Below are 16,909 nucleotides of genomic sequence, written 5' to 3' on the forward strand. Positions count from 1 at the left end.
GCTGGTTCCTGCCGCCTCCCCTAAGACGCGGCTGCTGAAGTGAATGTGGGCGGACTGGCGGGCGTGGGGAGGGGTCAGAGGGTTGGAGCCCGGGTGCGCTGGCAGGCTGCGAGCGGTAGGGGTCGCTGCCCGGCGGCTCTCTCCCCCCGCCCCAGCGAATAACGGGGCTGGTCGGAGAGAAAGGAAACGCGGTGGGGTGGGGGAGGAGAGCGCTGAGTAAGCGCCGGGCAGGAGGGAGGGTGCACCCAGGTGAAGGACGGCCCCCTCCGCAGGGGGAGAGCAAATCAGAGAGGGGGAGGGAGCGGATAAGACAGCGGCGGCCAGGAAGGGCTGAAGTTGCAGCGAGTCGCCTGCGCGCCCGAAGTTTGGGAGGCTGCGGCGGGACTCGACTCAAGCCCAGGCGGAGCGAGCGGGGCTAGGCAGGCTCCCGCTGCAGGAGGGAGCAGCGGCTCCCCGGACTGTTGGCGCGGAGAGGTTGGCTGCGCGGCAGAAGCTCCCCCGGAGTGCGTGGGAGCAGCCTCCAGGATGCACCATGAGGAGGTGTCGTCCCTGCAGAGACCCCGCTACGGCTGTAAGTGCTTGCGCGCCGCTCCGGGCTGCGGCGAGCCTGGGGCGCTGAGCAGGAGCTGCGGGGTGGGGGTTGCAGCCGCAGCGGGGTGGTCGGCGCTCAGTTGGCGCCTCTGGGGCTGGAGGGGCTGAGACAGGGCTGCGAGGACTGGGAGTCAGGTGAGCGGCGGCCGCTTGTGCCCTGCACTGTCCCGGAGACAGACACGTGTGCGGGGCAGCAGAGCTCGCTGCGCGCGGGCGGGCCAGGTCTAGGTTCGCTGGGGCTGCCGCTGAGGCGCACACCTGCTGGGGCCGGGGAGCTACCGGCGTGCAGGGAATGGCTTCCTGCTCCTGTTGCAGCAGGGGGCTTAGCACGTCCCGGGCGGTTCACACAGGTGTCCGGCCCCTGCGCTGCGCTCTGGCTGCAGAGGGGCGGCGAGCGCAGCCCCGCCCTAGGGCGCTGTGGTTTGGCGAGCCCGGGCAGCCTGCGCCGCGCAGGAGTGGGCGCGCTCTCACGGGCAGTGACTGGGGGGGATTAGAAGGTGAAGCACGTGGCCCTGGGCAGGAGTTCAGAGTCCTCGCTTACTGCGAGCCAGGAAGTGGCCCGCGAGGGGGGAGAGCACCTTTCGTTGCCAGCCACGCCGCGCTGCTGGCGGAGGAAACAGGCGAGGGTGTGTGGCGTGGTTTAACGACGGCTGAGCTCACATCTGCAGGCGCCTAGACCTGCTCTTAGGTCTTCGGTCACATCTGCATGAGGCGTGGTATTGGCAGTGGTGGGAAAGTGATGTGGAAGGGCCATGGAGTGAGCGGGGAACCGTTGAGAGGCACATGAGACCTAGTCAGTTGACAAGAAAACGTTAAAACTAGTTTTCAATACCAGTTTTAATGTTGCATCATCCTGCCAACTCTCCTGGGTTTACATCACACTTTTCCTGTAACTTTGTTTGAGGGGTAAGTAGGGAGGGGAGTTGTTCTGACGGCACAGAAACAAGAAGAGGGTGGGAGAACTGACACTGCACACAGTAAACAAACTGGACAATTTCATACTGGTCTTCTCACCTTTGTTACAGTAATCTTACTTACAGCAGTGGTAGGTAAAATAATTGCATAGCTCTCTCTGGACTTATTTTTATGCATTAATTGCCCCTTTAACTGAAAACTGCCCTTCTTGTTGGCTAGTTACCCACTTAGGTGTGCTAGAATTATTTTTTTATACATTTTAGCTAATAATCTCAGAGATTTGGCCTTTGATTTGAGGAGTGATACTACATAAGCCACTGGACCGCTTAATGTTGGGTTCATAGTCCAGTTTAGCCATATAAAATGATAGTACCAATGCTAACTCCTTATCAGCCTTAAATAACATATGCATAATCAAAAGACTTCAAACTTTTGAATATTCTCTGAATTTTTCAGTTGCCATGTATAGAGTTAATTTGGCTTGCTTATTTTTGGCTCTTTAAAAGGTCAGTGGTTAATATTAATACCCATAGGATTTTTTTGTATGTAAATGAATTAAAATCTTAGTTCAACAAAGTGTGGGATTAAAAAATATAGAACAGCCACATTATCCATAAACTGGAAGAATTTGTTTTGAATACTTTCCTAACACAATTACTTTTTGAAACTTCCTGATTTGAAGGCTAGTGTTGACTACAAGAGGAATGTAACATAGCTGCAAAGATTTTATGTATCGACCTCTTTAAAAATATTTTTAAGATTGCCTTAAAGTTAGGCTCCCAGATGTGTACTTCAAAGTAAAAAATGATACTGATACTTGTTTCAGAAGTGGTGGTGTTTCAGTACTTCTGGAATCAGCTCACTTAATTTACATGTGTAGCAATTTGGGAGGCTAACTTTAAGACAACCATTTCAGTGAATCTTTGGCATAATATAACGTCATTCTCCTGTACTCAAGATTTTGTATTATGTTATTTCTCTCTCTCTCCTGACCTCTGAGACAGATATAATAATTTTGCGTCCTTTCAGAAATCTCTCATAATTCAGTCAAATACATGCTAATGTGCAAATTATTTGCACAACTCAAAACATTACACAATCCTAGCTTTATCATCTGATACAGCCTTCCAGATTTTAGTTTGGCAGCTCAGATTTGTTCTGTGGTCTGCAACATCTTAACTTCACAAAGGCATGAAAAACTTATCAGATACAGACCTTGTAAGACCTCTCTCCAGAGGCTAATATAAAAGATGGGGTGGGGGTGATTACATCCTTCCAAAGATATTATTTGGCAGTGTCCTACTGGGAGCTGAGCCAGTCAAGCTGTTGTGGCTTCTACCTGGGAGCCACTTTCGAGAGCTGCATCTTTTTCTTGCATTAGGTTTCTGGTAAACATTTGAAGCCATTCTCACCTTTGCTGATGTGTTTTGGAGTGATTATGTGTTTGGCAAAGGAGGGATGGTCCAGTGGTAGGGGGCTAGCCTGAGACTTGAAGGGTCTAGTTTAAATTCTATACTTCTGTTGTGGGCTTCCTATGTGACCTTGGATGAGTTACTTATCCTTTGTGCCTCAGCTTCCCATCTGTAAAAATGGGAATGGCTACCTCTGAAGGGTATGAGGTTTAATACTTTAAAGTCTGTGAGGTGTTGAGTTAATCTGGTGAAATGGGAGAATGCGTACAATACCTTGGCTGTAGATATGAAGTCATACTTTCATGACTAGTCATACTTTCTTTTGTAAATTACTTCTTTGGGACTGCTATGTCCTCTGAGCTGGACAGTGGATCTATTCTGATAGAAAGTGGTGGTTCATTACTAACCTTCCTGCTTTCTTCTAATCACATTGGTAGCTAGCTTTAACTCCTTGAGAGGACTAACAGTGGTTGTGCAAGAGTGAGAACCTACCAAGCCCCACTCACCTTGTCTCCTTCCTGGCCAGTATTTTGCCTACATCTGGGTTTTTTGCTTCTTCTAGCTCACCTCCCATTCCCACTTCTAATGTAAGGGGCTGTTATGGATGCTTTATGGAGCTGCAACTTCCTTTTCCAGGGGATTTTTTCCAATGGGTACAGTCAGTGAAGATCTTGAAGATAATCCTACTTATAGTCTCTAAATGTCAGGGAAGATGACTAAAGATAGTGAAAGGTACCCGACCGACAGCCATGGCAGATTACTTGTTTGATTGCTAGAGAAAGTAGGCATGGTAGACAAACAACACAAACTCTTTTAAGTTAACAGGAGTTGTGGATGCTCAGCACCTTTGTTAACAATGCTATTAAATAACTGTTAAACAACTAAAATTTTTACTGGTCTTGTCATATCACGAATGTTAACCAAGATTGCATCTTTCAAAAGCATATCTATTTGTAACACATGCCAATACTGGCATAGATTATTGAGTTGCATGTTTTAGCTATCGCTCTTACATCAAAAGGCGGAGAACCAAAGTTGTCAGTTTTAGAGCTGATTTTACTGTTGGAGGGGGAGAACAACTTTTTTAAAAAAAACTCTAATCCAAAAACTTGGTCTGGCCTTAACAGAACTTCATTGTAACTCATGGGCTGCTTATGGCTAAATAAAAATACACACATTATGCTGATGAGTCTCTACCAAGCATAGCTTAAGTAAAAACAAATCTGACACATTTGCAGTTAAGACTGCAACAAAGGCTATAGTTAACTTACATAACATTATTACGCAAGCAAATCCTCAAGATGTCTATTTATGCCAGAGAGCTGTTGCTTTAAGTGTTTGGACTAGCTAAGGATGTGTCTACATGAGCACTTTTTTGTTGATAACAGTCTCTCAGGGATGTGAAAGAATGCCCTCACTCCCAACGTTATGGTAATTACTGACAGGAGTACCCTGGAGAAGATAGCATTTTGCTAGTTTGGAATGTTCTCCCATCGACTTAGCTGCTGCTGCTTGTTTGGTGTGGTTTAATTTTGCTGACAGGAGGGCTCTTTCTTGTTGGCATAGAATGGCTATGCTGGAGACCTTACAGTATTACAGCTGTGCTGCTGTAAAGTCTCAAATGTAGACCTAGCCTTAGATCAGGTCTATCCTAGGCCCAGAAGCTCAGCTTAAGGTATGCAACTTCAGCTCCGTAACTGACATATTTGGAGTTGACGTACCTTAAGCTGAGCTTGGGCACTGACTTCACAACGGGAGGTGGATGGGAGCACATGCACATCTGCTTCCCTTGCCACCTGTGAATTGAGGGGTACCAGGACCAGTCGTGGGTGCCCTCAGAGTTCAATTTAGTGGGTCCTTTCTAAACCTGTTAAATCAAACACCAGAAGGTCAATCTTTTGGGCAGAAAGTACAGACATGGTCTTAGACTTTTGAGTTAAGTTGTGGGGTTTTTTTTGTTTTTTTTTTGGCAGAGGCTATTGTAATCTTGCTGCCCATGGGTCAGGGAATTCAGGAGGAAAGCTTACTGCTTTCAACTGTTTTAATGGCGATAATAGCTCTCCTCTTATGCAGTTTTGAATTGATGCATCTCTTAGGGATGTAAATTTAAAAAGGCACTAACCACGTAACCAATTGAAATTCAATTGGTTGCACAGATAAATGATCCACGGGCTCCCAGCCACATGGGCAGGTGATCCTGCAGGCTCTTGGCAGCAGCCCATAGTTTAACTAATAAGTGTTAGCTTGTCAGTTAAACTTACATCTTCCTGAATATTGGTAGCAAGGCAGTTCCAAACTAAAATAAGTCATAAAAATATCAGTAGTGTTGTATCCTGGAAGGTATTGAGGGGAATCCTGCCTTTGAACATTAAGTGCTAATGCATTTCTTGCTAGTATTGTGAAATTTCGGATTATTATTGTTTTGAAAGATTGTCCTAATCTGCTACACAACTAGTTTTATTTTACAATTCAGGTTGCAATGCCAATAACTTGATCTGTCTTGATCTAAACTTTTCTAGATGAATATTTGATCTTTTCATCTTTGTCACAGTGGGGAAAAAATTAAAACAACAAAAATACACTTCAAAGGGAATATTTTTCTGATGCCAAATAAAGAATACATTGTATAAATCAAGGCAAAAGACCTATTGTTGGAAGTTTTGAGCCCTCCTTTTCACAAGAGGGATGTGGGTATAAAACACTCTATGAACAATGACTTTAATGCTGCGTGCTGCCAGCAGTTTAAAAAGAAATAGGACAGACTTCAGTTGCCATTTTATTGGCTTTCATAAGACAGTCATGAAATTGCTAATCCATAAAATCACTTGAGTGGATATGTTAAGTAGGCACATGATGTTTCTATTAGTATAAAGCATAGTCCATAAATTGCACTAGAACAGTCTCATGGCAAATCCATGTTCAGTAATTGTTTCCCAATATGAATATTTTTGCCATTTAATATTTTCTAAATCCCGAACAGATGCAATTTGCAGTGAAGAATGGCAGTATAATTTCAGTTCACAAAACTACATAGGATCAGCTCCTTAAGATTTAAACTTCCCTTTTTAATAAGAGTGGTTACAGTGAAAATACTGATTATCAATGACAATTGTAAATGGAAAGTTACAACTTTGGATGTGCTGAACTGGTTTCTCATAATTAAGTAGTGATGAAGATAGCCAACAGGATAAATTATTCAGCTGTTTGTCTTTTGAAAAAAACAGGCTTCTGAAAGCTTGATCTCAACAGAACATATGTACATAAGTGAATCATACTCAGGTTTTGTAAAACCTTGCTACTAACAAGTTCACCATTTCATTTGTTGAGTATAAGATTTTAAAATACTGTACCGTGACTACAAGTTTATTTTATGTAATTATAGCAAAATCATGAAGTTCTTATTTCTGCTAAAAGCCACTGGCTTAACTTTTTGCACCTGGCAGAAGTATCTGACATTTCTCAATTTTAATTTCAGAACCTGTAAACTTGTGTGCATATAATTCTTGTGGTGGATGTTGGGGAACAACCAGCTGTTTCTCAAGTGTTACTAGTAAATTCTTTGTGTTACTAGTAAATTCTTTGTAAGATTTCCAAAGAGTCTACTATGTGAAAGCGGATGGGTAAATACACACCTTCAGATATATTCTGTTAACAGTATCCCACAAATGTATACTTTATGGGTGTACACTTGGCCGAGAGCTTCTGATTATTGTGGCTTTGTGCAAGGCCACTTTTATTGATGTGTGCAATTTGGCAACCAAATACAATGTTTATCTCAACCAGTCTTTTGTACATTGTTAATGATTAACTGTTGAACAAGGACTTGAAAAGTGCATTTACTTGATTAAACAAAGCACTTAAACCTATGTTTAGCTGCAGGAGTCCTTACCTGCATTTTATTTTGTGAAAAATGGGCTGTTTTCTCTGAAATCTTATGTGCACAGAACACCGAACAGTTACAGCATATGTAAATGCTACTTGGAATGTGATTTGAAACAGGAAGTGCTGATATTGCACTGGGAACATTACTTCAGTTCTGTAGTATTCCTTTTTTTGCTGTAAAATGAGTTGCACAAATCTGTATGCATTTCCTGTCCTGAGAGCCACACCGTGGATTTCTTCTAGATACCACAGTGGTGTGTGCAATACACAACTACAGGGCATTCCAATATTTGAGTTATCAATTTGATGACTTAAATTGGCTCCAATATGCTGGATTTACAAATCAGTTATTCAGGCTTGTGGGGAGCAGATGTTGGGGGGGGGGTGTGTGTGTGTGTGTGGGATGTGAGGGGTTAACTGGTAAGCATCAGGTGATGCTTAACAGTTAATTGTAACTGGCAGGCTGGGCCCTGCAGGGTCAGGGCAGCCCCTGTTGAATCAGTTAAACAAAGTTTAAGTGGTTAAGTAGGATTTAACATCCCTAATATGTCACATTTCATTGGAATTATAAACAAGTGCAGTTCTCAAATACGTGGCCAGTTCTTTGCAGAGCATGATTGTCATTTGTTTTAATTTTTGGAGCTGTACTTCATTATTATCCTTGTATATGTTGGAGCATTTTTTTTAATTTGTACTTTTTGTGATTCCGTATCACAGCAGTACGGGAGTATCAGGAAGGTGATGCACTTAGGCCATAAATGCACTATGAGATAAGGTTGAATTTATTAAGGCCAACTTTTTATTTTGTAAAGCATGACAGACTGCTGGCTAAGCCAGTTCTGCCACTACAGCCTGGTTGAAAAGGCCAATGACAGCCAGCTGTGCAAGCCCAGGCCTCAAGGGCTAATGGAAGCAGCTGTGGGCCTCATTACCAGAGGGCTATATAAGGCAGCCAGAGGGGAGGTGAAAGGGAGGAGCAAAGAGCCAGGGTGTGGCTGAGTGTGCTCCCAAGCCAGAAGGAGAGGCTGGCTGAGTCAGCTGCTAGAAAACCAAAGCTCTGTAAATAGAAGGTGGTGGGAAATTGGCATTGACAATAAAAGGCGTGGGTGACTGCACCAGAAAGGGTCTCCGGTTGGTTTGTGACCCAAGAAGGGGGCCCAAGGCTGAGGGACCTTGGTGAGGACCTCATGACAGAAGTTGAATTCTTGCACACAGTAAAAACATGCACCTTTCAACATAGTTCAAAATAGTGTGTCCCCCAATAGGATGGCTGCTATTGACTGTGAGAGTGGTGGTAGCTATCCCATAGTGCCTGCAATCTTCTGCATTCTGGGTTATGCCCATGTGCACACTGGGACCAGACCTGAGTAGCGGGTGGTTCTGCGTACATGCCATCAGCATCTCATGTACTTATTTCTTCCCTCCCCCCACTTCAGAGCAACAGCAAATGGTCTTTGTGGCCTTTTGCTTCTTGGTTATCTGCACAGACACCATAGCAGCGGAAGCGTGGAATCCATCAAATATCAAAGCATTACGATAATGATGCTTACCTTGGTGTGCTTAATGTTGGGGTATGTCCAGAACATATCCAGGATCTGCGAGAATGAGGATGAAGCTTGGAGTGCATGAACATACTCTTCTGTGAAGTACTTTGAGTTGGGCAAATGCTGCCAGCATTCAGTCCTCTAGACACAGTGGAACACCAGCTCTAGTGCTGTCAGACAAGCTCAGATTGGTGGGACTGCATTGTGATAGTTATGGGAAGATCAGCAGTGGCCTCAGAACGTCCATATGCAAAGGCCACTTTCATGGAAGCTTGCCCAGTGCTTCAAGGCAGGAGAAAGAGCAGGTCTCATTCGGGTATTCTTTGGCTCACAGACAAGTGAGTGGCAGTTGTGGAAGCTTGCAGTGCCAGACAACTGTTGCTCAGTCTGGAATCAATTTGGAGTGGGAAAATCTACAGTGGGGGCTGCTGTGATCCAAGTAGCCAAGACAATCAATACCCTTCTGCTATGGAGGGTAGGGACTCCTGGGAAATGTGGAGGACTTTGCCATCATGAGGTTCCCTAACACTGGTGGGGCGATGGATGCAATGCACTTCCCCATCTTGGCACTCAGCTACCTTGCTAATAAATACATAAACTGCAAGGGGTACTTCTCAATGGTGCCAACATCAGTGTGAAATATTCCCGTGCGTATCATAGACCTTTCATTTTTAGGAACATGTACCTCTTTGGCAAGCTGGAACTTCTTCCACAGACCAGAAAATTATATTCAGGGACATTGAAATGCTAATAGTGATCCTTGTGGTCCAGCCTGCTCCTTGCTCCCATGGTTCATGAAGTGGTACACTGGCAGCCTGGGCCAGAGAAACAAACAATTGAACTATAGGCTAAGCAAGTGCAAAATGATGGTAGAACTTGCTTTTGGATGTTTAAAGGGAAGGTTCCATAATCTGCTGGCTAGGGTAGACCTTAGCGAATGCAACACTTCCATTCCCAACACTGGGGCCTGCTGTGTGCTCCATAATGTTTGTGAGTAAGGGAGAAATGTACCTTGCAGGGTTGGGGGATGAGGCAGAGAACTTAGCCATGGATTTTGAGCAGCCAGACGCTAGGACAGTAAGGTGAGCACAGAGAGAGGCAGTGCAAATTGGAGAGGCTTTGAAATTTTAGTTTTATGGAAGACCAGTTTTGAGGCATGTACGTTGTTCCCAGTGAGGTGCCCGCATTGTGTGTGTGCCTGTAAACCTCCCTCCTGCACCTTCAGCACAAGCTATAAAGACACAGTTCAGAAATCATGTGCGTGTTTAGGGAACATAGTTGGGACAGAGGAGGAGTCGAGGGTGGGGGGGAGGGTGTAAGATCACAAGTGTGAGGACGACAGCCTTTTGCTTTGATGCATCTTTCAGAGTTGAGTGAAGCTGTTCTCAGGTGGTTTTTTCTCTCCCTATCTGCCTCCTCCCTCATGTTCTAGGCCCCTGGGAGAAGAAGCTATGGAGCTGTGTGAAGGGAATGTTGGCCTGCAAGGGCTGGAGGGGCTGAAAACAGAAATGCTCCAGACCATCCATCTGCCTCCTCTGTCTTCTGTAACGCCTGCCTCAGCTCATTTATTTTTATTTGATGTATCCTTTCTCTTCCATGTCCTTTGCCATCTTGGCATGGATCATTGCATTTATTTTGCTGCTGAGAGAACAGATTCCTCTCCCTGGACCTCACTGATGTATGGAAATCTCCTGTATGCTCCATGCCGGTGCTTGTCTGCGACTCAGAGCTCATGGGGCTCATGTTCAAATGTACTGCCTGCTCATGATGCTGGTTACACAGGAAATTGACTTCAAATTTTCTTGGCTTTTCCTGCTCTCCTGGAGCAGGGTCAGAGTAGTCCTAGTGAGGCACTGTGGGACACCTCCCAGAGACCAGAAACGTTGACTTGCAGTAGTGCAGACACAGCACTTTTAACATTGCATGGGCAACCTTTCAATTTAGCAGTTCCTCTTCAAAGTAGGAGTATCAAAATAGACTTTAATGGCACTTAAGTCAGTGGAACAGGCATGGTGGTGTGGACTAGTGTTCCTTCAAAGATTTTTCCATCCAGGAGCGGCATGAGTTTTGTCTTGTGCACCTATATAAAAGTCATGTGCGCTTGTTTGGACGTGCCACCATGGTAGGCACCCAGGTTATTAACAAATATATATATACACACACAAAATGTTATGGAAGAGAATATTAAGATTCATGAAAATGGAGATCCAGTACTTAATTAACAGATAATGCCCAGAAATATTCCAGTATGTGCCAAACCACACAACCTTTTCTCCTTGTAAAACCAAGCCTAAAAACTGTTGAAGATCTGAACCCCCTTTCCACAGCCCTGTATCAGTCAAGTCCTTCATATTGATAATATGAAGAAAATGCAGGCAGGGAGAAAGTTGGCATGCAGTGAGGGTGTAAATTAGACAAGAATAAGTTAACAATGGGAATAGTAATAGAAATGTAGCCATGTTAGTCTGGTGTAGCTGAAGTAAAATGCAGGACAATGTAGCACTTTAAAGACTAACAAGATGGTTTATTAGATGATGAGCTTTCGTGGGCCAGACCCACTTCCTCAGATCAAATAGTGGAAGAAAATAGTCACAACTATTTTAATTGTATCCTTTGGTACATATGGTTGTGACTATTTTCTTCCACTATTTGATCTGAGGAAGTGGGTCTGGCCCACGAAAGCTCATCATCTAATAAACCATCTTGTTAGTCTTTAAAGTGCTACATAGTCCTGCATTTTACTTTAACAATAGGAAGTGTAAAAGAGGAGACAAAGGAAAGGAGGGTGGGGAGAAGATGAGAGAATGAACCCCAGAATTAGAAAGAGGAAGTGGGATAAAGTGAGGAAAAAGGGAAACCAAAAATTATTAGAAAAAGTACACCAAAAATGATGTACAGGCAGTCCCCGACTTACGCGGATCCGACTTATGTCGGATCTGCACTTACGAACGGGGCTTTCTCGCCCCGGAGCTCACAGGCAGCGGTCAGCCACCTTGACCTCCGGGGCGAGAAAAGCTGCTCCCGGTGCCCCTGGTCTGCTGGGGACTGTCTCCAGCAGACCAGGGGCATCGGGAGCAAAGCAGCAGCCCCGGCGGGTTTGCTCGCGGTGCCCCTGGTCTGCTGGAGATGGTCCCCAGCAGACCGGGGCACTGTGAGCAAAGTGGGTCCTGCGCCAGAGCAAAGCCTCAGAGGCAAGGCATCCCGCCACTGCGGCTTTGCTCCCCGTGTCCCTGGTCTGCTGGGGGGGGGGGTGCAGCTAGTGTGTCCCCCCCCCCCCCCCAGCAGACCAGGCTTTTGTTGTGGACCCTGGGGCAGAGCAGCTGGGGCGCTGCTGGTTGGTCCTGCAGCGCTGCTCTGGGCACTACTGGACCAACCCGGCAGCACCCCAGCTGCTCTGCCCCAGGCGTCCTGATTCAGCTGCTGCTGGTCAGTTTCAGCAGTGGCTGAATCAGGACACCTGGGGCAGAGCAGCTGGGGTGCTGCTGGGTTGGTCCAGTAGCGCCAAGGGGCCACGCTACTGGAGCAACCCAGCAGCACCCCAGCTGCTCTGCCCCAGGCGTCCCCAAGTCAGCCGTTGCTGAAACTGACCAGCGCTGACTACAGGAAGCCCGAGGCACAGTTGCTCTGCCCCGGGCTTCCTGGAATCAGCGGCTGATCAGTTTCAGCAGCAGCTGACTTGGGGTTCTTAAGTTGAATCTGTATGCAAGTCAGAACTGGCGGTCAGTTTCAGCAGCGGCTGAATCTGGATGCCAGTTCCGACTTACATACAGATTCAACTTAAGAACAAACCTACAGTCCCTATATTGTACGTAACCCGGGGACTACCTGTATATTGCAGGAGAAGGAAAGAGCCATGTGTTCGGTAGCAGTGCCTTAGGCTAAGTACCTTGGAATTTACTGTGGGGGGGAACCTGGCTTGTAAATGGGCTTGGTCCTTCTGCATGGAGGCTATTGATTAATTGACTAGTCGGCTAGCCAACTACTCTATAGTCCCCTGGGGCAAGCTGGCAGTCATTGCAATCTGGCCCCCTGCCACCCGTTGTCCCTGCTATTTATACAAGAGGCAGCAGCTCAGGCTGGCAGCATTTGCTGTCTATGTGGGGGCAGGAGGGGGAGGGGGTTGAACTCCTGTGAACAGATGTTGCTGCAGGGAGGGGCAAGGGAGGCTGCCCCTAAGCAGCCTCTATCCTCAGCCAGCCACTTAGGCTGCTTTGCAGCAGGAGCCCCTGTCCATGTGGTGAGAAGCCCCAGAGAACAAGGCGAATGTCAGTAGCTTTGTTAGCACTCTGGGAAGCACCCCCAAAGGGTCTTCTGTGACCGCACCCCATCACAAGCAAGCTTGGCACCAATCCTGATTGTGCTTTCTGGCTGGCAATTTCTGCAGTAGGAACAAAACATTGGTAGAGGCTGCATACTTCAGTCTCTCTGTATAAAAGTTTTTCCTGATGGGCAGCAGAATGATGTCATGCTCTCTGGCTGCAAAAGTGGCCAGGGAGAAGGGGGGAACGGATAGGCAAGCATAGCGGACTTGTGGTGCAGCCTTCTAGTCTTCGTAAAAAATCAGGTCATTTTAAAGAATGTACATGATTACTACCATTATATAATGTTAATTCATACGATATATCTGTATTATGGCTATGCTAGCTGCTGCATGTTGCTAGTTGCAAGCATATTGTAGTGAACTTCCAGGGTGTTTGGCTTTTTTCCTTTTCAGCTCCACAAGCACAAAATCCAATGCTATGGGAAAGCTGATTGTAAGCAGTGACTTGTATCATAATAGGCTGAATTAAAAAAGCCTCATGAATTAAATACTGAAGTTGTCTGTAGATCAAGATTTTTGATCCACAAATCAGATGTATCTTTAAAAAATTCACTTTTTTCTCAACTTCACTTCTGCAAAACTTCAATATAAATGCACAATACTTAGAGGGATTTCATTTTTTCCCCCTTTTTGCATAGTCTCACTTAAAAGGTTTTGTCAAGGTTTTAGTACCTAACTTATTTGGGATGTGCATGGTGGCAGAATAGTGACACTGGAACAAACTCTGCTTGCAGCTCTCACACAAATGTAATTAATTTCAGCAAAATAAATACTTAAATGTAGTAGCAAAGTTCTAGCAAATGTTTATATACACAGGACTATGTAGCACTTTAAAGATTGTTAAACCATCTTGTTAGTCTTTAAAGTGCTACATAGTCCTGTTTTTTGTTTCAGCTACACCAGACTAAGACGGCTACATTTCTATCAATAGTTTATATATATATATATATATATATATATATATATATATATACACACACACTTAGTAATAGAACTTTCTATGTTCTCTGTTACTCTGCTTGAAACATTTGTCTGTTCATTATAATTTTGCCATCTAACAAGGGATGGATAATACCTTACTTGTGAAAGAGTTTGATCGCTGAGAAGGTGCTGTATAATGTCATGAGCTGAGCTGATATTGGCGGTACATTAGTTATTTCTATGCCTTGGCGTTCTAATATAACAACTTGTTACAATGTATTTAGATTTTTCTTTTTGGAAAAATCAATCTCCAATAAATAAGAGTCACCATTTTGGTTTCATGTTTGTTTATTTGATTCCAAAGTTTGGGCTGGGGAGCTTGAAAAGATTACTTGATTATGAGGCACGGCTTCACCCACTTCAGTTTAAAGCCCATATCCTATGGAGACACGTGCTCAACTTTACATCTTTGAAACCAGCACAATTTTATATATATGGTTATAGTTGGATCTGAAGTTTGTTTGTGTATTTTCAGGGTGGTGTGGGGAGGGAGGAATTGGGACTTCAACATTGGCAGGAGCATTGGCAGCATAATGTGCAAGAATACTGAAGGAACTTAAATATGAAATGGCTGAGCTGCTAACAAAACATGCAGTCATTTAAAAACTGTCAGTGTTCCAGAGAACTAGAGGTTAAGTCAATCAGACTATCAAAATATGGAAGTCTTAAGAGCGCAATTTTTGTAAAGGAAAATTCTTTCATCTCCTAAAATAATATAAGTAGAAAGTACTTGCATTAGGTAACATGAGAGCAAATCATAGTGAAGGCAAGGCAATAAGTAGTTCTCCATAGTCTTAACTTCTTCCTAACTCATATTAGAAATATTGGGTTTACCTTGGCCTGTAATTTTAACGTTCAGCAAACTTCTTTGTCTTTGCTAGGGTTTGACCTTATGTTAATTACCACGTATTTGCTAGTATGAGTTAATGAGAATTTTCTAGTGGAGTTGAAGCCTCTAGAATTCTTTAAACGTGTTCATAAAATAGCAGGTAGAAAAATGGTGGTTTATAATTGGAGACTGCTAGATCAGCTTTATTTGGTAGCCTCTGTCCTGGATTCTTGAAGCATTTCTTCATTCCAAGAATACTTAGTTATGGATCAAACTGACAAGACGGAGTATTAAATTGTCAACTGTCATAGTGGCAAAAGGGTAACAGTGTGATGCATAGAGTTTCTGATCATTGAGCATGATGGAAATGAGTTTAGAAAGTGGACTAAGTAATGAGGTAGCAAAATCTGCAGATGGCACAAAGCTACTTAATTTTGCCCAGACTAGTGAAGACATTGAAAGTTCCCAGGGTCCTAAACAAGTTGGGAAAATGTGAGTGTGGATGAATGTAAACCCTTCTGCCTCACCCGTCCATATTCTTGATCATTCTTGTCAGTCTTTTCTCCAAAAGCCTTCTGGGTCTGAAATGTCCTTTTGGAAAGGAGATTACCTGAAATAGCGTGTGCAATACTGGTCAAGCTACACCACTTCATATAAAGACATTGTTGCATGCAGTTTCATCCTTGATGTTGAGGGAAACCACTTTTTTTTGAGAGCAGCTGTACACAGAGCAGAAATGTTCACTGAGCTGTCTGTGATGCAAATGTAGTTTCCTTGAGCTGAAAACCTTATAGGGTATAAAAGTTTAAATTCCCCTCACCTCAAAATCCCATTACTTTTATTTGAGTAGAGATGGAGAAGATTGGAATTGTTTACCCGGACAAGGAAATTGAGGGAACATGATAGATAAAATATATAAAATGAATGGAATAGAAAATAGCCTAAAAGTCCCCAGAGTTCATTATTTAAAAGGGGGGGAGGGGATGGAAAATTATTAAACAATACTTCAAGGTTTTAGCCAACATCGGTTATCTGAATACGATTTTTGGAGGAGCTGAGATGGAAAGGAGGAGGGAGATTGAGACTGCCTTGTGTCGTAGTCTTGCACCTTCTTTTGACCATCTTGTGTCCTGGCCACCAGATAGGACTACATTGAGTCTCGTCTGATGCAATATAACAACTTCTGCATATAGTCTATTGGATATTGTATTAGTTATAACATTATGCATCTACACATTCTCTCTTAAAAGCTTATTTTCTATCTTCATTTGCGTTCTTTGTTTTTGTCTTTGGTGTTTCTTTTTCAGTCTCTTCCTTTACCTTTTTTTGTTCTCCAAATCTACGTTTGTTTAAATTCTGTTGTATCGCTCTTTACTACTTTCCTTTCAGAGACTATCTAAATCAACTTGTGCAGCACATAAGATCTTCTAATAAGATATGTAAACTTAGTCCTCTGTCTATCATGAGCCATAAAAAGGTTGGGGATATGTCTTACACTGAACTGCACTTTGGCATTTTTCATCATAACTTTAATTGTGACCTTCTCTGCATTGTGATCTCTATGTTGGAAAACCAATCTTTGTCTGCCAAAGCCAATCTATTCTAGACTGTATCCTCCCTCTGGGAGTGCAAGACTTCAGATCTCGAATATGAGCCATCAATCTTGAATGGCTCTTCTCTACTGGAAAATGGATTGTCTGTGGACAGGGCCACTGACTTGGAATACCTCTCTAAGACCGGGCTGGGGAAGGAGGCTTGAGCTTAGAATTTCCACAGCTGAAGCATCTGGGCAAAAAGCTATTTCAAGGTAGGCCTCTCAAGAAGGGCCACACCATTGTGATACCCAAGTTGACTGGGATTCGGAGACAGCAAGAAGTGCCGCCTAGCCTTAGGTTACTGAACAAGCCCATGACTTGGAGTTAGATCTGGCTTCTGGGAGCTGCAGTCAGGGCTCTGGCATTCTCTGATGAACATCAGTAGGAGCATGTCTAAACTACATCCCTCTTTCAAAAGAGGGATGTAAATTATATCGACATCGCAAATGGAGCCGGGATTTGAATTTCCTACGCTTCATTTGTGTAACGGTGGCCACGCGTTCTTTCGGAAACAGGCACATGCCAATTCTTGGAAAAGGCCACCTACCCTCAGAGTACCTTAACTGCAAAGGGTTTCTCATAAAACCATACATGGGGAGCTGTGAACTGCTCCTTGCTGCTGTCAATAACAGGCTGTGCAGGTGCACAATCCCTGTGAAGTAGGGTGGTAAAATCCCATTTAATGCAACTGGTTAAATGTTAACCAATTAAAGGGAAAAGTGGAAAGGGGGGCTGCTGCAGGTAAGAGGGAGTGTGACCCCCTCTCCTCCCCCCCCTTTTCTCCCCCCCCCCCCCGACACACACACTGCATCTGCTGCTGGGCTGGAGCACCTCCACCC

The 16,909-nt window shown here is 44.4% G+C and overlaps 1 protein-coding gene across 5 annotated transcripts in view; it reads left to right on the plus strand.

The window, feature by feature from the left end:
- Positions 1-249: 249 nt before the first annotated feature.
- Positions 250-16,909, plus strand: part of IQGAP2 (IQ motif containing GTPase activating protein 2) — a 214,712-nt gene continuing 198,052 nt past the window's right edge. For 2 of the 5 annotated variants that reach the window (XM_075932305.2, XM_075932304.2), the window contains exon 1: positions 252-571. In XM_075932305.2, the coding sequence (XP_075788420.2) occupies positions 526-571 (46 nt within the window). In that variant the 5' untranslated portion in view covers positions 252-525. Of the gene's footprint in view, positions 572-1,210; positions 1,498-16,909 lie in introns of those variants that run through there. The other 3 variants (XM_075932302.2, XM_075932306.2, XM_075932303.2) reach the window with 3 other exon arrangements.

Source organism: Pelodiscus sinensis, chromosome 6, assembly GCF_052426305.1.
Source record: "Pelodiscus sinensis isolate ZL-2025 chromosome 6, ASM5242630v1, whole genome shotgun sequence".
NCBI lineage: Eukaryota > Metazoa > Chordata > Testudines > Trionychidae > Pelodiscus > Pelodiscus sinensis.